General features: G+C 47.7%; 1 protein-coding gene across 2 annotated transcripts; it reads left to right on the plus strand.

Moving 5' to 3' along the window:
* Positions 1-8022, plus strand: LOC308480154 (papilin-like). 2 transcript variants are annotated; one of them, XM_081011553.1, is made up of 7 exons: positions 1-509; positions 4053-4193; positions 5053-5211; positions 5531-5668; positions 5786-5968; positions 7223-7390; positions 7859-8022. In XM_081011553.1, the coding sequence occupies exons 1-7, from the start codon at positions 428-430 to the stop codon at positions 7879-7881; spliced, it is 894 nt and encodes a 297-aa protein (XP_080867679.1). In that variant the 5' UTR covers positions 1-427; the 3' UTR covers positions 7882-8022. The 2 variants fall into 2 exon arrangements, with proteins under 2 accessions (XP_080867679.1, XP_080867678.1); XM_081011552.1 differs by lacking the exon at positions 1-509 and adding an exon at positions 1928-2349.
* The last annotated feature ends 15633 nt before the right edge of the window (positions 8023-23655 follow it).

Here is a 23655-nt window from a genome sequence, read left to right on the forward strand (position 1 = left end):
CCTCCTGCAGCCAAGGTGCCATTTCCCCTTTGGCACGACTGATGCCCTCTTTCTGAATGCCCCAAGCACAAGGCCACCCAGATTCAAGGCTGGCATCGGGTCTCCTGGGTTTTGGCTGCACTTCCCCTGGTGCTTGGAAGCGCCTGGAGGCAGCTCCTCATTTCTGCGATCCTTTGCATTTTGACAACAGAAGCGCCACGCCTGGGACTCAGCAGAGTCATCATCGCCTGCCTACGAATGGGGTGCTGGCTTGGAAAGGTTCCTCTCCAGTCACTCAGATTCCCCAGCCTTTCCCAACCAATCCATTCCTTTCTGCTTTCTGTTCATTCTGGGTGGAGCTGAGAGATTTCCAAATGTGCTGTCAGTTCCTTCTGCATGGGATATAAAGCCTCCTGGGCGCAGGCAGGGGACTCAGACCTGCTTCGCCATGAAGTCCATCGTCCTCTGCCTGGTTGCACTCCTTGCCTTCTGGGGTGAGCAGGCTCCTGTGTCTGGTCAGATGCCTCTAGGTGAGTGTCTCCTTGGACTCCCTTGTCCCAATCTCCATCTTTCTAAGCCCCCATGGGAAACACTTTCTAAGGCAGCCTCCCTCTGAATTGGCCACAATTCTCATGAGCCTCTGCATCTTCTGGCTGTGCTGGTTTGGGGCTGATGGGAGGTGGAGTCTGATGGGCACCAAGTTGAGACACCCCTCATGGGTAGCTGAAAGAGTCCTGATTTCCAGCATCCACCAACTGAGCTGGCGTTGTGTCCTCCTTTCACGACATCCTCATGAGGGATCCTTCGACCAGGTTTCTCCCACTCCTTTCTAGCAGGTCAGATAACAGCTTCTGTTTCTCCCTCTCCTGGGAGGAAACATCGCTCACTCCCTGCTCTTGGGTGAAGGAGTCCTGGCAGGCAGGCATCAGATCTGGCCCTGAGACGTCATGGTTGAAGTTTGGATCTGCTTGCTAGAGAGAGGTGTCCCCACCAACCACAGGCTGACTCAGCACCCAGCCTTCCTCTGCTCCTGTGAGACACATGGTGTGAAGCTGAGAGAAGGAGGGAAGACCCCACATGGTGTGTCCATGCCCCTGTGGCAAGCAGAGATCACTGTCTGCTTCCTGGGACAGGTGGACACCTACGTATATTGGCAGTTACCTGGCTTGGGTTGTCCCTTTTTATTGATGCTGTTGCATTTTTATCTGTTTCTTTGTATCTGAATCTGTACTGTTTGTTTGTTTGTTTGTTTGGTTGACAGATTGATTGATAAAACATTTCACAGTGGTTTACTATATATGGTTTTATATAAAGACATAAAACCAGGCAATATAATAATTAAAAGTTGAAAAGTTGAAAGCAAAAAAAACAAATTAGAAACAAACACCAGCAGACCATTGTGGGGAATATATTCTCAATTTCCTGTACAGGCCTGGAAGAATAGAAAAGTTTTCAGCAGGTGTTTAGATGTTGGCACAGAAGGCTCCTGCTGAGCCTCCAGTGGCAGGGAGTTCCACAGGAGTGGGCCAATGACAACTTGGTTGTTGTCAAAGAAGCCTCAGCAACCCAAGAAATGACCAAAGATGCTCCTGCAGATGATCTCAGTGATCGAGCTGGAATATCAGGGTTCAGGTGATCCCTGAGGGATCCTGGAACCAAGTTGTTCAGGGCTTTGCCAGTAATACAAGGAGCTTGAACCTGGTTCCACAGCAGATGGCACCTTCATGGCTCAGCTCCCAGAGCTGGTTGAAGAAGCAACTCTTTTACCTGGCTTTTTGACACTTGAGATGTGTGTTTTTAGGACCCACCTTGTTTTTATGATTGCAAGTTGTTTTAGACTGTTTATAAGACTGTGCTTTAATTTTTCAACCTGTAATTAATCAAGAGGTCATTAGCAAACAATAACTATAATTATACCTCTTCTGTGATGGCAAAGTCCGGCTCCTCTGAGATCGAATAAATTACGTTAGAGGTGCAAGGGTGGAAAGGTTAGCTCTGTGCAAAGAACTGGAGAGAGCAAGTTTGAGGGTGTGTAGGATCCTCGGCGTGTCATTTCTTAGCTGTCCTCCTCACTCAGGCACCTCTGTGGAAAGGCTGCCCACAACCTTTCAGCCGTTGGGACTGTTTGTTACCAAACCTGGTCGGGGAGGAGAGGAAAGAGTTTCCTCTCTGTCCTGCTCACCACTTTCACCATCCTCCTGAGCTTGCTGTGATTCTGCAATCCTGGGCTGTATAAGGGAGCAGACCAGGTTGGGCAGTGGACTCTCCCCTTAGCCTGACCCACCATGAAGTCTGGTGCTCTTGTGATCCTTGTGGGGCTCCTCACCCTCTGGGCTGAGCTCTCACCTGCCTCTGCTCAGAGGCTTCCAGGTAAGGGATCCTGTCTCCTCTCTCCTTACAGGCGCATGTGTCAAAAGCATTTCTCTGGGAATTGTTGAGAGAAGTGCAGTCAGGAAAATTCCTCCAGGAAGCCGGGGAAGCTCAGGGGAACAGCACTTGAGTTGCATGCAGAAGGTGTGGGGTTTCATTCCCCACTGGGAATGCTGAAATCCAGTGAGAAAGGGGCATTCTGCCACTCTGCTGTGCCACTGGACACCTCCCACCAGCCAAGGTGCCACTGGATTCCCCCTCTTGCCAAGGTGTTCCTTATATAATTTGCTCCCCTTCCCAGCAATGAGACTTTGCCAGGGCTTCTATGAATAAATGGGTTGAGTGTGTGTGTGTGTGTGTGTGTGTGCGCGCGCGCGCGCCAGACTGGATCTTTGACCCGGGTGACAGAAAGCCTAGCTTTGGCCCTTTCTTGTGGAGTGTTCCTTCAGCCTCCTCCCTCTCCCCCCTCATTGGGAGTCCTCCAGACAGCCGCTGCCACTGCCCCGGTCTCTGAGCTGCCCCTTCTGCCCCAGAGAGAGGTGCCTCCCCACACTGCCCCACAACGGCCTGGGAAGAGGATACACCCAGCCTTAGTGGCCCAACAGAGACTGGTCGAAGGTGTACATGAGTCCAGCACCTTACCTTGGCAGGCAGCAGCAACAGCAGCAGTGGGCACTCAGCTCCCAGGCAGGTCTTGACCACAGCAAGCACAGCACAGGAAAGCAGTGACAGCCAGCTGGCCGGCCGGCCTGCCGCTTGTCTGTCCATTTCCAACAGCAAGGGCTGGTGGACTGCCTGGCTGGGCTCCCTCACCCACCTGCTTACTCTGAGGCTGCCTCAGTTCCTGGCAACCATCATCCCCCAGCCAGCCCCAGATGCACCATTTGCCTGTGGAGCTTATAGCCAGGGCTGCTGCAATAAAGAGCTGTGCAAGCCTTTGGGAGGCAGAGACACAAGAGGGAGGGAAGGAAAGAGAGACAGAGGCCAGTGTTGCCCAGGGTGCCACAACACACTGCTTGAAAACCACTGTCCTAAGCCAATGATTCAGCTCTCCTGGTCAGATTTTCAAAGAACAGGGAATCAGAATCTCCTTATTTTTGTGGATGTAACTTGCTTCAAACTGCTTTTAATGTTTTGTTTTAAGGTTGTAATGTTTCCTGGGACCTTAGGTTGAAGAGCAGGTAACTAATGAAAAGGGATTCCCAATCCACATTAAGATGAGGCGAGGATGTCCATTAATACATTGCCTCTGAAATGCCAGCCCTTTTCTGACACCCCCTCCCCGCTGTGGCCAAGAGGAGCACCCCTTGGGAGCAGCAGACCTGAGGGGCGCAGATTTGGTGCCACCTGCTGGGCTTCTGAGGCAGGGCAGGAGGAACACTTGCCTTTGCAGCCCAGACCCACTTTCAGGTAAGCTGCAGGAGAGACTTAAGGACACACCTTGTACCTAGAAGCAAGCCCCGCCCATCTTCCAGGAAATGATGAAGATATGAACAGGATGCTGGCATAGAGAAGACAATAGCTTGATCCTGCAAGCTGCTCTTACATTCTTTCTTTAAGCGGCAGAAGCTTTCAATTTTCACAGTGGAGAGGAGTTGAAATGCCTTCTTTTCCAACACCGACGAAGGGCGTGGTAATCCATTTCTCTCTCTCTTTCTCTTTCTCTTTCTCTCTCTCCCTCTTTCTCTCTTTCCCCATCACAGTGAAGCCTGGCACCTGTCCTACTCTGATCCAAAACAATGACACCCAGTGCGGCCAGTTCTGCTCCAGAGACAACAGCTGCCCAGGGAGCGAGCGCTGCTGCCAGACCAGCTGTGGGCAACAGTGCATGCTCCCACGTGAGGGTAAGCAGCAGACCCTCTTTTTTGGGGGGGGGAGTAATGAGCCAGAAAGCTCTCATCTGCCTCCCCTTCTGCCCCAAATGTGCTCTCAACTACCCATCCATACACACAAGGGGGTTGGTGCATATCCTGCCTGGATCCATGTAGTGCTGGTGTGTGACAACAGTTCAGAGTCAGCAAGAGGCATTGCAGTGCAGAATCCCACCCGCCATGGTGTGGCTTGCCCAGACATGGCAGCTGACCTCCACCTGGCGCACTGCCAGCAGGGTCCAACCAACAGGTGGGAGGCAGGCTGTGCACAGCCTCAGTCCAGAGACTCACCTGCTCTCAGGTGTGCAAGCAGGTCAGATCAGGGGGACCCCATTCATTCCAGGCAAAGAGGAACAGGCTCCTTTCCCTGCATGTATTAATGTGGGGTTTTTAAAAAAATGAAAACAGACCTATTCTATACAGCCCTTCATCCGAAGATCACAGTGCGGTTCAGAAGGACTGTCAAAGAACCAAAAACATGCATAAATTCAAAGCTGAACTACCTCAGTTGTGTAAAGATTGAAGAAAACATTCAATTCCATGATTTGCAAATTAAATTATTAGTTCATCTTCTTACTTAATTTGTGCAGCCAGATAGCTGTCGGTCCTAGACAAGATTTCAGCTGAAGAAAATACATTCAGAAAATGTTGGGAATGCACTCAGTGTTGGCTTGCGGCCCCATAAATGCTTCTGAATACCAGTCATGGCAAACACAGGAGGGGAGTAAGTGTTCTTCATCTGCCTGGCCACTGTGAGAACAGGATGCTGGACCAGGTGGGCCACTGGCCTGATCCAGCAGATGCTCTTCTTAGGTTCTCCTTTCATCCCCAGTCTACCCTGGATACTGCCCCAGGCTGAGCCCCCAGCCAGGCCAGGCTGCGAACTGCTCTGCGACTTGCAACAATGACCAGGACTGTGGCTCAGTCTACTTGCCACGCAAGAAGTGCTGCAGCAATGGGTGCGGGAAGACTTGCCAGCTGGCTGAAGAAGGTATCTCTTGGATGCGGGAGATATGGGGACCTGATGGGGAGGGCAGTTGTGTGCACACGTGCATGGCTGGCAGAGGATTCTGCCAAGGAAGAGGTGCTGGGGCTCACTCAAAGAGTCTCCTCTCCCTCATGCCAAGCGGTGTGGTGGTGGCAGCTGCCAGTGGTAGGATCATAGGAGGGGAAATGAACTCTGCATATGCTCAGGAGTTTATTTCCTCTCGATGATATCCTCACACGTTCCAGAGTGAGTCCTGGCATTCAAAACAAAATTCCATCTCACTACTGACTGCTGTCCCCTTCTCTCCATCTCCTTTTTCCAGAGCACCCTGGCGTGTGTCCCAAAAGGGAACTGGTGAATACCTTTGCCCCCTGCAATGACACCTGCAGAGACGACCGAGACTGCCCCCTCACCCAGAAGTGCTGCTTCACTATGTGCAGCCGGGGCTGCCTGGACTCAGGTACTGGCAAAGGCCCTGACCCCTTCCACCCTCCCTACATTTCTTCCCTGGGCACCTAAGTGCCCTGGAGACTGAGAACATCTCCTCATGGCCCTCCATCCGTTCTGCCTCCAACAGTTCGCAGTGACAGGTGCCAGTTGCCGCCCAAAACTGGACGATGTTTAGCAGCCTTCCGCCGTTACTACTACAACCCATCGCAGAAGAAGTGCGTCCTGTTCACCTATGGTGGCTGTGAGGGTAACAGCAACAACTTCGAGACAAAAGAGGCATGTGAGGCAGCCTGCGGGAAAATCAGCCCAGGTACCAAGTTTGGGACCCACCGGAAATTCATATTCATGGCTTCATTGATTGTGTTTATATATCCCCTTGTCCTCCAAGGAGCTGAACTTCCCCTTCTTCATTTAACCCCAACAATAACCCCGTGAGGTAGGCTAAGCTCAGAGGAAGCCACTGGCCCAAGGTGAGCTTCATGGCTGAGTGAACCCGCATCTCTCTCAGGTCCTAGTTCAACACTCTGACCCCCAGGTAGGGCAGTAGAGCCCCTCTGGGAAGGCGGGCAACCCCATCCAAGAAGCCGGCCAGAAGGGCTCCAGAGTTCTGGGAGGATTGGGTACACGGCTCTGTTCTGGACTTTATGTTTCATATAATTGAGGGGATGGAGCGGTTGGGATTTCTTAGCTGCACAGAGGCTGGATGTGGGTGTTGGAAGCCACAGGAAGGGAGAGGGCTGCTCTTGGGCTCGGATCCTGCTTGCTGATTTCCCCAAAGCATCTGGCTGGCCCTGTGAAAACAGGATGCTGGACCAGATGGGCCATTGGCATGATCCAGAACCTTATGTTCTTCTTAATATTATTACTTTGTGCCATAATCTTTATATGGACATTTGTGATTGGGGCAGTTTGAAATTTCAAGATAAGAGATGGTATCTGAAATAGGACACTAAAACTTTGGATTCAAAAGCCAACGGTGGGAAGCCTTGTAAGAATGAAGGTGGCCTTAGAAATTCTGACACCCCAATTTCAAAGTCCTTCTCTGGGAGGTGGAAATGACAGTTTGGCAGCTGCGGTGTATTTGACACGTTGCCATCAGGAGTCATTAAAAGAGGACGACACTCCTTGCAAATCCCCAGAATAAGAACGAGTCATGTATTAGCTCCTTGTTTGGTGATAAGCAACCTTTGCCAGTGACTCCTAGTCTGTGACTCCTAGTCTGTGCCCAAAATCATATGTTTTTGCAGATCTTGGAAGGAGGGTTTGGGGTTGGAGCATTTGGCAAAGGGTTGAGAGGCGAGAGGACTGCAGAGATTTGAGCCAGCAGCCACAAGCAGGTCCCCAAATTCAGTCCCTGAGCTGGACTGGCCCAAAGAGCCCAGGCGCAATTCCTCTCTGCCTGGAAGGAGAAGAGTCTGTGATTCCTTCCTTCTAGCGAGGGGGGGGGGCTTCTTATGGAGGAATGCATGCAGGGAAAATGAAGTTGGAATTAAAAACTCTTGACACCTTCCTGCCCTAAGAAAAACCTCTCTGCTTTCTCTTTCACTCCCTTCTGTGGCCTCAGAGGTTTGCAAGCTGCCAAAGGACCCTGGTCCATGTGAGGCTTATTCACAATTTTACTACTACAACTCAACCACCAGGAAGTGTGAGATATTCGTCTATGGGCTCTGCGGGGGGAATGGCAATCGGTTTCCCACCAAACTGGAGTGCATGATGGTCTGTGGGCAAACAAGTAAGATTCTTGTCTCCATGTGTGTCTGCGCTTCTTTGTCTCTCTATCTGTCTCTAAATATTTATAAGTGTGCATGTGGAGGGCAGGGGGCAGACTGTGGAGGTCCACAGGGTTCTCTCTCAGCTCCCTTGCTGGTCTCATCCTGCCCTACCCATGGGTGAGTTTACCAATGGCTTCAAGTAACAAGAAAGGAGGTTCTGACTTCTGGCAGTGAGAGCTTTTCAACAGTGAAATGGTCTCCCTTGGGAGGTGGTGAAATCTCCTTCTTTAGAGGTTTATAAGCAGGGTTTGGCTGTCTGTCTGTGAGGAATGTGGTTCCTTCTTTAAGGTGGTTGGGCTAGGTGACCCTTGGGGGTCCCTTTCAACTCTACAATTGTATGATTCTGTCATTGCTGCTGCCTGCCCTAAGGGCCAGTGCTCAATTACTTGGCTGCCTCCCCCTTGACTCTTTTTCTTTTCTTCCCCCAGAAAACTCCACTGAGGAGGACTGAGTCCCTCAGCCTGATCACCTTGTCTGAGAAGACCCCAACCCCAGAACAGACATCAATGTGTTGCCATGCCCCCCTCCTTCCATCTCTGGGGAGGCTGCTGTGGGATCATCTATCCCCAAATAAAACCTGAGCTTTCTGGCATGTGCTGAGTCTGGTTCTTGCATCACATGACATGAGGCCTCAAGAGGAGCCCCACATCCACTGCTGCCCCGGGGGGGGGGAGCATCTCTCAAAGCCCCTCAGCTGCTGTGCTGGGGAGATTTGGGCCTGGGGCCTGGAAGGGAAGAGGATAATCTGTGGTTCTCAAACCTTTTTTGGTCACTGCCCCCTTGGTTCCATAAATCCACCCCCAGTTCCCCCTTACCGCACCATATAAAAAACAATATTCAGAGTAGTCGTTTGAGCCAGCCCACTAAGAGAGATAATAGCACTGAAATTCAAACAGTAACCAGTGTAGCAGGGAGTTCCCCAGGCTCGAGCTGGATCATCAAACAAAAGGCTTCGGCCAAGATACTGAACCAAAACAGCAGCCAGGAGGCCTGATCTTTATTGTTGAACCAAAACCTCAAACTACAATGTAAAGGAAGCAGAGAGACACCCCGAACTGTGGGTGCTCCCGCTTTAAGAGGTTTCTCAAAGTTACCCACAACACCTTGTTACAAACGTCACACATATGTCATAAACATGTCATGGAACAGGAGTGACGTCTGTGCAGAAACCTGATGCCCTGTCACTCTAAATAGCCTGCATTCTTGTTCTGAAGTAAAACAAAAGGAAGTGTAAATACCAGTCTGAAACCGGTTTCGATTGCTTGCTCACACTTTTCACTGACAGCTGCAGTACCCGCGTAGCCTGTTAGGGTTAGCTATGGTGCTTCTGATTGGGCGAGTAACCAGATGGCTGAGCAAATAACGGCTCCTGATGGGTCAGCTATTTTATGAATGGGGAAAAGAATGGGAAGACAAAAGATAATAACGAAAGGAAGGGATAGTGGCAATTTTCAGGTTGCACAAGTAATTGTGCCTTTGTTCAAAATATATAGGTTAATTAAATCAGCCAAACGGATGAACCTGATCCAAGGATGCCAGCTTTTCAAGGTTTGATAGTCATTTGCACCTCCAGCGTCCCCTGCCACCCCCAGTTAATTCCCCACGAGGGGGCGCTGCCATGCACTAATAATAATAATAATAATAATAATAATAATTTATACCCTGCCCATCTGGCTGGGTTTTCCCAGCTGCTCTTGGCAGCTCCAACAGAATATTCAAAACACAATAAAGCATCAAACATTAAAAAATACCCTAAACAGGGCTGCTTTCAGATGTCTTTAGATAGTTGTTTATTTCCTTGACATCTGGTGGGAGGGTGTTCCACATGGCAGGTGTCACCACCGAGAAGGCCCTCTGCCTGGTTCCCTGTAGCTTTGCTTCTCGCAATGAGAGAACTGTCAGGAGGCTCTCGGCGCTGGACCTCAGTGTCCAGGCTGAACAATGGAGGTGGATACGCTCCTTCAGGTATGCTTTGGGAACCACTGCTGTCGAAAGAGGTATTGGCCACTTTTCTTATCCCCAAAGGAGCTCACAATGAAAGAGTTATTTATTATTATTTCTCCAGCCCTTCTGCTCTCTTCCTCCTGCATTCCTAAATACTAAATACTAAATACAAAAATCAGTTCCAAATTTGGAGCACACACAGCACGCTCCCCATCCAGCTTCATATTGTTTTTCAACAATCCACCACCAGGGGGGAACCTGCTATAGCAACCCCAAGAACGTGCCCCGAGAGACATACAAATCATGTGAAAGCTCAGAATATAAGGCTAAGAATATATGCAAGGAAATTGCATTTTGCTGCTTCAGAAGATAGGACCGGATTCCAACTAAACACTGGAAAAACTTTCGACTGGTAAGAGCTGCATGAACTTTCTCCAGATTCATTTCATTCTCTCTCTCTCTCTCTCTCTCTCACACACACACACACACACACACACACACACACACCACACAAACAACACACTGGGACCTTAGGGTTAAGAGAATGTAATTAATAAACAACAACAACAATTCTATCTCTTCTGATAAAGCAAAGTTTGACTTCCCTGCGATCAAATAAATCATGTTACAGATGGACCTAGGAGCCAAATATTTGAATGCCCCCCCCCCGCAGTCGATGGGCATTGGCATTCAGATGGTGTGCATGCCCCGTGACACATGATGGATTATGCAGGGCAGAGCTCATTCCACTTGGCCCCCCTGCAGATGCCAGGGTGGAAAGGCTGCCTCTGGGCAAAGCACTGGAGAGGGCCAGGTCGGGGGTGGGCAGGATCCTTGGCTCCCTTGGCCCACTCCTTTGGAATGGCCACTTCCACTGGCAAGTACAACATGCCTTGGTCCAGCCACGTCTGAGTCTCACACACCCCAGAGAGGGAGACCCAGAAAGGGGCTTTGTGGAGGAAGGAGGGTCTCTCCAACCAGAGCACCACCACCCCTTTCTCTCTGCTGATGGCTGGGAACCTCAGGGAAAGGCATCCTGGCTTGCAGAATCTAAGCCAAGAAGCCCCTTCTTCCTTGGGGAGGGTGTGTCATTTCAAGCAACTTCAATTTCCCCTGGTCCAGCCACTTCAGAGGTACACAGGCTCCGCCCATGGGCTCCACCATCCCTTTCTCTCTGCTGATGGTACAGCTGGGGACCCCATGGAAAGGCATCCTGGCTTGCAGAACCTAAGCCAAGAAGCCCCTTCTTCCTTGGGGAGGGGGCGTCATTTCAAGCAACTGCCATTTGCCCTGGTCCAGCCAGTTCAGAGGGACATAGGCTGAGCACTTCAGTGAGTGAGGAAGACACCAAAAGGGGGCTTTGGAGAGGAAGTAGAGTCTCTCCCAACAGAGCTCCACCATGGATGTAGCCAAAGGAGGGCAGGTTATGAATCCCCCCCCCCCCATAAATAAAAAACAATGCAAAATAACTAACTGAGGTTCTGCCCACACCTAACATAAATCCTGGCTCCGCCCATGGGCTCCACCATCCCTTTCTCTCTGCTGATATTACAGCTGGGAACCCAATGGAAGGACATCCAACTTTGCCAATCTAAGCCAAGAAGCCCCTTCTTCCTTGGGGAGGGTATGTCATTTCAAGCAACTTCAATTTCCCCTGGTCCAGCCACTTCAGAGGTACACAGGCTCCGCCCATGGGCTCCACCATCCCTTTCTCTCTGCTGATGGTACAGCTGGGGACCCCATGGAAAGGCATCCTGGCTTGCAGAACCTAAGCCAAGAAGCCCCTTCTTCCTTGGGGAGGGTATGTCATTTCAAGCAACTTCAATTTCCCCTGGTCCAGCCACTTCAGAGGTACACAGGCTCCGCCCATGGGCTCCACCATCCCTTTCTCTCTGCTGATGGTACAGCTGGGGACCCCATGGAAAGGCATCCTGGCTTGCAGAACCTAAGCCAAGAAGCCCCTTCTTCCTTGGGGAGGGTATGTCATTTCAAGCAACTTCAATTTCCCCTGGTCCAGCCACTTCAGAGGTACACAGGCTCCGCCCATGGGCTCCACCATCCCTTTCTCTCTGCTGATGGTACAGCTGGGGACCCCATGGAAAGGCATCCTGGCTTGCAGAACCTAAGCCAAGAAGCCCCTTCTTCCTTGGGGAGGGCGGTGTCATTTCAAGCAACCCATCTTCTGTGAAAATGTTATCTACATCTTTGCAGCTGTTGGGAAGGTTTGTTACAAAACCTTGTGGGCAGGAGGGTGTGGGGAGAGGTGCCACTCTGTCCTGCCCAGCACTTTCGCCATCTTCCTGAGCCAGCTGTGATTCAGCAATCCTGGACTATGCAAGGCAGCAGACCCCATTGAGCCTAACCTCGATAAGATAAGTCCAAGAACTCCCCCATGAATACCCTCCCGCCCCAAGTTAAGGCTTAAAGAGGGAAAGGTAGGGAGGCTCCCTGAGCCAACAGCCTGGACACCGGTTTTCCAAACTTTACCTCTACATTTATTTCTACAATAAAGTGCCCAATAAGGGAAGCTTTCAACCTAGAGAATGGTGTTTACAAGACAGAGCTATAAAGAGATGGGAATTCCCCTCATCAAAGCGGCTGAACCCTCTACAAGAGGAAGGCAGGTGAAAATCTCACAATATTTTAAACCGAAAACAGACAAAATAAATAATGCTGACAAACAACACCCCCACGAATGGTCCATAGACCATACTAGGTATGGGGAGCTAATGGAAACAGACGAAGAAGGGGTGGGAGTCAGTCTGGCAATGGAAATAAAACAAGTTGCCATAGGAGATGAAACCTCAGTGAATCAACCGGGGCTGGAGCAGGAACAAGAGTCACAAGAGGAAAACCCAGTAATTAAGACAGATGAGCCCTCCCAGGGACCAGGGCCCGGGGAGAAGACGGGGTTTCACACTGCGACGAATGGGGACCCGGAGGACACAAGAGCCCAATATCTGGACTTGGAACGCCTCCCCTACATACTAACAGGGCTATATAATGATCTGTTAAATGAACAGAAGTTGCAGATAGGCAGAGATCTGGGACACATCAAAGACTTCCTCTCAGAATGCTTGGGCCTACTTACCACTCTGACTGAAATAACTAGGAGAATAGACAACTTGCATTCATATAAAATTATTTCTAGCACACCAAACGATGACACCAGTAAGGAAAATAAAACCCGACATAATGTGGAAAAAAGGAAAACATCTAGGATCAAAGCAAACCAGAAGGGAAACTTAATTGACCCTAAGAAACCCCTCTTAAAGGGGAAGTGCCCCAGGAATAAAGAGAAGAAGCCCAAGAATGTAAAAATGGGAAGGAAGACAAAGCTCCCATCTCGAACAAAGAAAATGAACCTCACAAGACTATTTAAGCTATTAGAAAATTCAAATCCAACGAACCCAGCTAACCTAGTCCTGCCACCCCTTGATAAAAGCCGAAGCCCAAGCCCAAATAAAAACCTCCATAAGGCTGGGCTTTTCAATTCAACAGAGGAACTCCATAAGGCTAGGCTTCATAATTCAACAGAGCAACTAGCGCTCCTGAATGGAACCGCAGGAAAATCAAGAGAAAACCCGACCCCTAAGCAAGAAACTACTCCTAAAACAACATACTCTCGCAGAAATCTAATTCTAAACAAACAAAAACTCATCATCCTACCTGTATACATGCACAAAGATCTCCTTTCTCCAGCACAACAGAGAATTTATATTCTCAAGAAAACTGAATTAGCCGTTAGAGGGTTCGTCCCAGCAGAAAACATCATTAATGTTAAATTTCTGCCATCAGACAAGGAGCTAAACAGAGTTGTGGTAACATTCAGAGACTGGCACACAACCAAACTAGTTTCAGACAATAAGGACAAGCTACAAAGGGTTGGATTGCAGGTGACTCGCCTATTCGAAGTGTCCGGTACTCCCACTCCTCTCATCGAAACAATCAAGACTGATAAGATAAAAACAAAGCCGACAATGTCTATGACGGACGAGAACTGTAAGACGCTTCAACTAGAGGCAGACAAAGCCCCAAACCAGCTGGCTAAAAGACCAAAAACCCTATCCCCAAATCACGTACCAGATGAAAGCTCCAACATAGAGAAGGAAAACCGCTTCATAGCAACTATTGAACAAATACATAAAGCTCAGGATGCACTAATTGAAAGATTAGCATCCATAAGGAAAACTGTTACACTCCTAGCCACACCCGTCACCAGGGAATTTAACTATGCAACCTATACCACAAAACCTCTATCCAACAGTGAGTGGATACTAAGGCTATTCCTATCGCCAGAGGAACTCGGACCTACGGAACCACCTATAACAAAGAAAACAATAACACATCAAGCTGAAATAGCGATACCACCAGGCAAGAACGGTTCAATCTTTGTGGACAACCTAGGAGCCCTAGACACCATCCACACGGACTGAAATAAGGTCACGGGGAAAGAACGCCCCTCCGGGACACTAAAATGTGTCCAAGTTCACACCGTGCCAAAATGTCCCACTACACACCCCAAAATGGACATAATGAATGATAAATCCCAAATTGGCTATAAACCTAAGCTTGATTGTCCCTTGAGATGTCTGACAACCAAAAATCACAAGCTGACCACCTGTACGTGGAACATCGCAGGGTGGGGAGTCAAAAGCAAAGATCCCAATCTAATGGACTTCCTCACTAAATTTGACATCCTGTTCATCCAGGAAACCTGGTCGATAGACGAGCTCTACCTGGATAATTACCACTCGTGTATTAGAAGAGCAACACCTAGTCAAAGAGGGGGCAGACCCAAAGGAGGCTTAGCCCTACTGTTCTCAACGCAGATACAAGCTAATATTATCCAATTACCCTCCAATGATGAATGGTCTGTAGCAGCAGTTTTAGATTTCGGACAAAGCAAACTGCTATGCATAAACTTATACTTACCTACATGTCGTCGGCAGGCACAAGTAGAACAACTATGGAAAGAAGTGGAAGCCCACGTGGTGCAATGGAGGAGACAACACCCGTCAGCCATGATATTACTAGCTGGTGACCTAAATGCAAGAGTGGGCCGTAACGACAACGCCCTATATGCACATTTTCACCAATGGCCTCCAGAAATGGAAACTATCCCACCCCTAATGATAAGATCATCCTACGATAAGACATGCAACATTGGAGGACTACATTTAGCACACATGGCCTACAGACAGAATCTACATTTACTGAATGGGGCTATACAAGGAGATTATCCTGGTCAATACACATATTGGTCAGGACACAAACTGTCAACGATAGATTATTGCATTGTTTCCCAGGACCTGATCCCTCGGATATCAAAATTTACCATTACAGCAAGAGCTGAAAGTGATCATCTACCTTTATCCCTCGTGTGTGATTTACCCTTTGATCTGCCCAAACCACAACACAGATATCAACCAGATCTAACACCCGGAACAGGCCTCAAGAAAATCAGATGGAACGGACAAGTGAGCGAGCGGATATCTAACTGGTATAAAACTGAGGAGAGCTACCGTCTCTCAAAAGCAATTATGGAAGGGTGCTTAGAAATAGAGGAGAGCGCCCCGAACATGATGACAACATATGAAATGCTTATACAAAAAATTCAAGAGTTTGTTGTAAAACCGAATTCCAAGCCTCCCCACCGTTGGAAAACTTCCAGGGAGTGGTTCGATCATGAGTGTATAACCTCCAAGAAATCATTGATCCACTCCTTCATCTGCCATAAGGATAATCCAACAGAGGACAACAGACAAAAGATGCTTGAAGCCAAAAGAAGTTACAAAAAACTTCTGACACAAAAGAAAAGATACGCAAAGAAGTTATTATGGCAGCAACTGATAGAGGCCTCCAAATCAAGCAACCCATCATTATTCTGGAGAATCGTAGCTCTACAGCCGGATAGGGGCCTATCACAACTATCCTGCTGCATATCAATGAAAGCCTGGGAAACACACTTCCATAATCTTTACGAGGAATCTAGCGATGAGTCCTATGCATTAGACATACCGGATGATCAGATACAGCCATGGCCAGCAGTCTCACTAACAGAGACCCATCTGCTGATTGACCAACTAAAGAACTGGAAAGCCCCCGGAATTGACTGTATACCAGCGGAACTATTTAAAACCAATGCGAACTGGTGGGCCCCCTTGCTAGCCTCTCTGTTCACATATATAGATAGAACTGCACAGATTCCATACGACTGGGGGACTTCCATCATTATTCCCATTTACAAAAAAGGCTCGAGGGACGATCCCTCCAACTATAGACCTATAAGCCTCCTGAATATAATAAGTAAATTATACGCTAAACATCTCAGCGAGAAACTGTGCGAATGGTTAGAAAGAGCGAAGATTCTTGATGATGCACAGGCAGGATTTAGACAAGGGAGATCCACAATGGATCACTGCCTGATCTTACAGCACTTAGCTGAGAAATACACGTCGCATCACAATCACCACCTATTCGCAGCATTTGTAGATTTTAAAGCAGCCTTCGACTCCATCCCAAGAACTCGACTCTGGGACAAACTCAACAAATCATCCATAGACCGACGTCTGCTGCTACTAATATACAAACTGTACAATAACACACGACTTCGCATAAGATGCAGCCAAGAAGGCCAATTCTCTAATTTCATTAGAACAACAAAGGGAGTTAAACAAGGATGCATTTTGGCCCCCTTTTTGTTCAACATCTATATAAGCTCCCTAATAGACCACCTACAAGGAGCGGATACACACGCCCCAAAATTAGCAGACAAAAAACTGCCTATCCTACTCTATGCAGACGACGCGGTTATATTGTCCCAGACTCAGATGGGCCTCAAAAGAGCTCTTAACAGCTTATCCCAATATTGTAGAGAAGAGAAACTAGCAGTGAACTACCAAAAAACAAAAATCATGGTTTTCTCTAACAAAAGGAAAATATACAGATGGAATTTAGACAATCAGGAGATTGAACAAGTGACATGCTTTAAATATCTAGGAGTGATATTCCAAGCATCAAGGAAGAAGACTGCCCACATAAACTACAGCTCCTTTACAGCACAAAAAAGTACAACAGCAATCCTAAGATTCCATCGTACAACGGGAGGAAATTTCATTCCTGCTACAATTAAACTATTCGTTGCAAAACCAACAGCACAAATTCTATACGGCGCACCACTCGTCTCCCTCTCTAATCTAGACCCATATGAGAAGATACAATCAGGTTTCCTTAGATCACTCCTGCAAACACCTAAATGCGTCCCAAACGCCGCCTTACAACTGGAAACGGGCTTATACAGCATTAAAGCCAAAGTATGGATAAGAACTTTATGCACTTGGCTAAGACTTAACAACTCGCCGATTGGACTACCTTCCCTGATGCTTCTTGACAAATTCCAATCTAGCTGGTTGAAGGGCATTCTCAGAAAACTGGCCACATATGGTCTCTCCCCAGAGTATTTATTAAGTTTAGAAAGGGGAAGGGCCAAGAACATAATCAAAGAAAGACTCAGGGACATTGAAACCCAAAATGACTTTAACCAACTTCCGATAACCTATAAACTTCTATACAATTCCCAAAGGCCCCATCTAGCAAACTATCTCAAAGTTCTAGACAACGCTAAACACTGATGGGCATTTTCCAGAGCCCGCTTTAACGCTCTCCCTTCAGCTCTTCTAGAGGGAAGATACAATAAAATACTGATCGAACAAAGATTATGCCCCTGTAACAGCAATGAAATCGAAACCATTGGGCATGTCATCTTATACTGCCCATTATATCGAGACTCAAGAAAAGAGCTGATCGAACCGATTCTGAGGAAAATACCTCGTAGTACAGACGACACCTATATCAGACACCTCCTAGCTGACAAAGAGCCCGAAATTAACAGGCCCCTGGCAAAGTACTGTTACATTGCAACAAGAATAAGACGAGCAATGATGTCTACAAAGGAATTCAAACTGTAAACATCGAAGGGACGATAATAAACAGTAGCGACTCCTGAATCGAATTTTAAAAACTTAAAACTCGAAACCTGGTCATAAATATAAGCAACAATTCTGTGAATTGGCCATATTTTTACTGTTACTTGTAGCACAATATTACTCCTAATGTCATATTTTATAAATTGCTTCCTGGTCATTGACCGTATTAAAGATATTTGATTTTGATTTGATTTTGCAAGGCAGCAGACTGGCTGGACAGTGGACTCACCGCTTAGCCTGACCCACCATGAGGTCTGGGGCCCTTGTGCTCCTTCTGGGGCTCCTCGCCCTCTGGGCTGAGCTGACACCCACCTCTGGTCGGAATCATAAGACAAGGAAGATCTGTCCTGATTTGACTGTGGGGTGTTTGCACATACTCCCATTTTCCTTCACCCATCCATCATTATTCAATGCCTTTCCCTGTTACTTCTCAAACTGTAAAAATCTGATTCTCTTTTAAAGTGGAGTCCTTGTGCTAAGGTCACAGAGCCAATTAATCCAGTTTAAGAGTGCAAACCTAAAGTTCAGCTTTGTTGTTGTTGTTGTTGTTGTTGTCGTCATTGTCGTTATTTTATGGTTTATTCAATTTATATATCACCCTTTATCAAAAGATCCCAGGGCAGTGTTCAGTATTAAAAACCCATTACAGAAAATCAATGAGAAAAACATAATAAAAACGTACTAAAAAGCATACTGACAGACAGTCCAATAATAAAATAATCTTCAACATAACAGTCCTTTGGTGGAATCCCTCCTGCAAATTCTGACAGCCTGGAGTCAGCTCTGGGTGGAACAATGGTCTGGCTTAGTATTAGGCAACTTTCTATGTTTCTTTTTTTTATAATTGTTGTTAAATTTTCTGTTTTACAATTTAAAATATTCATTTTAACATACTTAAAATATCAATGACTTCCCTTCTTTTCGTTCCATGGTTCATTTTGCATATTAAAAATACCTGCATATTTTACAAAAACTAAACCATCCAGTATTCCATTATTGCATCCATCAAAACTTATTTACACTGTTGGATTTATCTTAATGCTGTCAATGTTTTCAGGTGCACACTATTATTTCCTATGTATTCAATAGACGTTTTCCAATCTTCTTTAAATGTATGTTCTTAACATATTGAATAAGAGAATTGTTAAGTCTGTAAGTTGTGCATATTCTGTCAATTTAAGTTGCCATTCTTCTTTGGTTGGAACCTCACTCGTTTTCCTTTTTTGGGCTAACCAAACCTGGGCTGCAGTTGTAGCATACATAAGTAACCTTTTCTGACACCTGGGAATTTCAATCTGAATTATCCCCAACAGAAAGGACTCTGGGTTTTGGGGGGAAGTACTTTTCCAGCTCGTCCTGGTTCCCCCAGGCATCCCGTTAGTCATTGTGGGCAGAGGACGCTGGGTGAGAGTAGCCATTGGCCTGATCCCGGAGATGTTCTCTTTTTGCTCTTACGTTCTCTGCGAACCTCTGCCCTACACACAAACCCCTGTTGTCCAGATCTGGTAAGATTTGCTGGTGCCAATCGCAAGAAGTGGGGCTCAGGCAGAGCAAGTCCCCATGTGAACAACAAGTTGCTGGTCCTGGTGCTTCTCTAGAACGGAGAGAGAATGTGCTTGAGCCATCGACTAGGACTTGTCGTTGGAGAGTCAGAGAGGTCTTTGTGTGTGTGCTTTTTCTATGGCATCTACTTTCACAAGTACTATCAGTCCCAGAGTTCTTTGGGAGCTCCACCCAGAATGAACAGAAAGCAGAAAGGAATGGATTGGTTGGGAAAGGCTGGGGAATCTGAGTGACTGGAGAGGAACCTTTCCAAGCCAGCACCCCATTCGTAGGCAGGCGATGACTCTGCTGAGTCCCAGGCGTGGCCCTTCTGTTGTCAAAATGCAAAGAATCGCAGAAATGAGGAGCTGCCTCCAGGCGCTTCCAAGCACCAGGGGAAGTGCAGCCAAAACCCAGGAGACCCGATGCCAGCCTTGAGTCTGGGTGGCCTTGTGCCTGGGGCATTCAGAAAGAGGGCATCAGCCGTGCCAAAGGGGAAATGGCACCTTGGCTGCAGGAGGCAGGTGTATTCCTCTCTCCAAAGTGGATGTCATTGCCCACCTGGGCTGCTTTCATGAGAAGAAGAGGTTCCAGGTGAGGTGGGGACAGAGCTGAGTTACTGCTGGGGCTGACAAGGCTCACACCCCTAAGAACATAAGAAGAGTCTGCTAGATCAGGCCAATGGCGCATTTAATGCAGCATAAGGTAAAGGTAAAGGGACCCCTGACCGTTAGGTCCAGTCGTGGCCGACTCTGGGGTTGCAGCACTCATCTCACTTTATTGGCCGAGGGAGCCAGCGTACAGCTTCCAGGTCATGTGGCCAGCATGACCAAGCCGCTTCCGGCGAACCACTAGAACCTTCCCCAGAGAATCCAGGAATCCATCAAATTTCATAAGTCTCTGGAACACTGAATGGGTCTCCCACCCCTTCGGGGGCGGGGATCATGATCGTGAGACCAAACTTCATCAGGAAATGATCAGACCACAACAATGGGGCTAGTATGACACATGAACCCCAGTTTTCAGACCACCTTTTTCACACTCTCAGGCGAAAAACAAATCAAGATACCCCACTTTGTGTTTTGGGTCTGTGACATCTGGAAACAGCCCCGTGTGGAGCTGGACTTCACAAAGTGTCCTCCACTAAAGGAACATTGAAGTCCTGAACAATCAACACCATGTGCCAGGCTGCCTTTACCAGGTTGGTCAACTCCAGCCCTCATCAATCTCTTTGGCCAAACACTGGGTCAGGCCCTCAAAGATCATCCCAACTTGGAAAGGCTTCCTGGAGAGCAAGATGGTAAATCTGAGGGCCAATACACCCAACTCGCTCCTTCTTCAGTGCTCCAGCCCTTATTGGACACCCAGGTGGACAGAGCTGAGTGAGAGCAATCCCCTTCCCAGCTCATCTACCCAGGTCTTCGTAACACATGCCAAGTCAGGGCCCTCATCTACAATAATAGAATCACACAACTGTAGACCGTTGGAATCCCTTCCAGGTCTATGATCCTATGGTTCTACTGCACCAAAGATTCTGAAAGTTTTCCGAATGGGGAGGCATGCATAGATGGGTCAACAATCTTTCTGTGAAAGGGAAAGGGTTCTGTGGCACTGGGAGAAGGGGGAGAAAGTGCTTACCTAGAGGGCGGCTGGAGGCAGGTGTCAGCTGACCCCAGAGAGGAAGGAGCCCCACAAGGAGGAGAAGGCCACTCCACCACATGGTGGACAAGCTAAGTCTACTGCCCAGCCCACGACTCACTTATATCTCAGAAAACAGGTTCTCTGGGGAATTCCCAAAGAAGGAGGTGAAGGAAGAAGAAACAGAGGTCAGGACAGGAAGTGGGACAGAGAGGACATTCTTTTCTTTCTAAGAAGGTTTTGCAACAAACGATCACAAAGCAGCTAAAGCAACCTGAACTTTTTAGTATCCTCGGGAAACTTGGCCACCTCACTGCTCATCCCATCTCTGGATTGTTTGTGAAAAAGTTGAAAAGCACAAGTCTCAATACCGGTTCTCGGGGAACTCTGCTTTCTATTACTCTCCCCCTAGAGAGCTGTCTGGAGAGCAGGTCCTCCTCTGCTCCCCCTGCTCCCGCAGGTTTCCTTATGATACACCTGTGAGCCTGCAAGAGCCCCTCCCACCCAGATCCCCAGACGGGATCACACCTTCACGCCTTCCTCAGCCTCCAGCCTTACCCGAGGGAAGAATATTCAAGGCACCTCAAGGATGGAGGCAGCAAGTCTGGCTCAAACAGAGGACGTGGCAGCTCTTTTCACCTGGCTCTACCTGTGCTCAGGTGCTCAGGTGTGCCAGGAAGCTCTATAGTTAAAGCTCTCCTGGCGCTTTTCCATTCTTATCTTGTGAAACAAAGAAGCATTTCCCAAAACTCTTTGGACAGGGCACTTTTGTTGATGCAGCTTAGAATAGCATTAGCCAAAATTGTAGCAAATAGTTTATAGTCACCAGTTCAATAATGGAATTGTTGTTGTTGTATAGTCGTGTCCGACTCTTCGTGACCCCATGGACCAGAGCACGCCAGGCCCTCCTGTCTTCCACTGCCTCCCACAGAATAGGTCTGTAATTTTTTGTCTTTGTTAAGTTACAGGCTTGTTTAGGAATCAAAGTAATAAAACGTCCTTCCAAGAGGCTGGAACCACCCCAGTCACCAAAATATTGTTCATAGTATCCTTAAGTGGTTCTGTAAGTGCATCCTGAAATTTATTGTAATAAATTGTGGTAAGTCCATCTGGCCCCAATGTCTTGCCCATCTTATTTATTGCCATCTGCAATTCTGATATTGACACTGGTATGTTCAAAATTTGCTGATATATTGAGGAATTATGAAAAATGGTAAGTACTATCTCACCTTACCTGTCCTTCCTTTCCTGTTTACTGCCTGTTTATGACCTCTGGGGTTTGCTAAATGCATTCCTCCTTGATTCCTGTTTATTTAGCCTAAAATATGTATGCATGCTCAAAGTAGTTCTTTGTAGCTAAAAGGATTCCTCTGATCTAACTTTGTACCCACATGGCAATTTTTTTAAATGCTCAGAGGAAATCTGATTGGTTCTTACAAGCGCTGTGTTGGAAGTTCTTTTGTTAATAAAAGGGACCTGGGCCAGGGTGTGACAGATTATTATTTGGAACTTCCTCCCAGAGTATTGCTGGCCAAGCCTCTGTGTATTTTATTAATCAAGGTCCAAACCTTCCTTTGCCTTTGGAATGCAACAGTCAAGATCAGCGGTTCCTCAACTTTTTTCTGGCCACTGTCTGCTTGGTTCCATAAATGCATTCCCAGTGCCCCCTACCCTATAAAAATCAGCATTCAGAGTAGTGGTTTGAACTAACCCAATAAAGATGATAATGGCACTGCGAAATTCAAAACAGTAGCCATTAATTGCAGCTTAGTTCAAAATCCAGTTAAAACTATCTGCTTTAATTAATTCAACCAAATGGATGATCCTGATCCAATGAGGTCCGCTTTTCAAAGTTTGATAGTCATTTGCACCTTCAGTCCCCCCTCCGGCCACTCCTTTGCCTCTTAGTGCCCCCCAGCTACTGTAATTCACCACATAATAGTCACTGGCTTTTTTGCCAAATTTGTGGTGCAGAAAAGTGGGTGTGACATTAAGTGAAGTCTCCGCCTGCACCATGTACCACACCAGAGCTTGTGGGGCTGCATGAACAGCTCTGCCTCTCATCCCATTGAGGCCCCCACCCTGGGCCATGGGCCCTTCAGAAGCCCTCCATGTCCTCTAGAGGCACCCAAAGGTTCTGCTGGGGCCAGAGGTGGCGGAAGGGGTGGTGGATGGGCAACAGAGGTGGTCACTCGCTCATTGCTTCCCCTTCTTGGTTGGCATGTCCCAGGGAGTGACTGAGAGCCCATCGTTATCCTTGTGCTGCCCTTCCCACATGGCGGAGCAGCCCCATGGTGGGCCCTTCACCAGAGAACACCTTCCAGTGGTTTGCCAAGAGTCAGCCAAGCCCAGGGAAGTGGCCAAGGTGGCCTGGGAGAATTACCGCATTCCATATGACAATTACACAGTGAAAGTTTTTGGACCAATTGTTGGACTTGGGGGGGGGGGGGAACAAATGGGGTGCAGCGATTATGCAGTGAATTATGATAATTCCCCAACAGGGTGTGCTACTACCCACTTTGGGTGTAGAATGAGCCACCTTTCTTGCTCTAAAAGGAGTCTTGAAGCAATAAAAAACTTAAAATTCATCAGTGGAAAATACAGAACACTTGGAGCTGCCCTTTGTATCAGATTGGCTTTTGTAAGGCCACCAACTCTTGGATGGGGTCCTGGGCTTCATAGCTCTTCTCATGTTTTTTATTAATATTCAAGGAGGAAGAGGAGGAGGAGGAGGAGGAAGAGGCTGCCCCTCCCCTAGTGGCACTATTCTCCCTCCACTGCCAGAGGCACCAGGTCCCTTAATGCCAGTGCTGGGAATCCCATGTGGGGGGAGTCACTGCTGCCTCTGGTTTTTGCTTTAGAAAAATACTTTATTATTACTATTATTTTAAAACTTATGCCAAATTGTGCAAAATGCAGCGTTATTAAACAAGATCTTATGACATAGTCTGCATACAATTAGAGATCACTGTTATACAAATACAGACATGATATCTACCCGGACACTGAGGTCCAGCACCGACAACCTTCTGGAGGTTCCCTCGCTGCGAGAAGCCAAGTTACAGGGAACCAGACAGAGGGCCTTCTCGGTAGTGGCACCCGCCCTGTGGAAC

This window comes from Podarcis pityusensis (genome assembly GCF_964106645.2).
Source record: "Podarcis pityusensis genome assembly, chromosome: 6".
NCBI lineage: Eukaryota > Metazoa > Chordata > Lepidosauria > Squamata > Lacertidae > Podarcis > Podarcis pityusensis.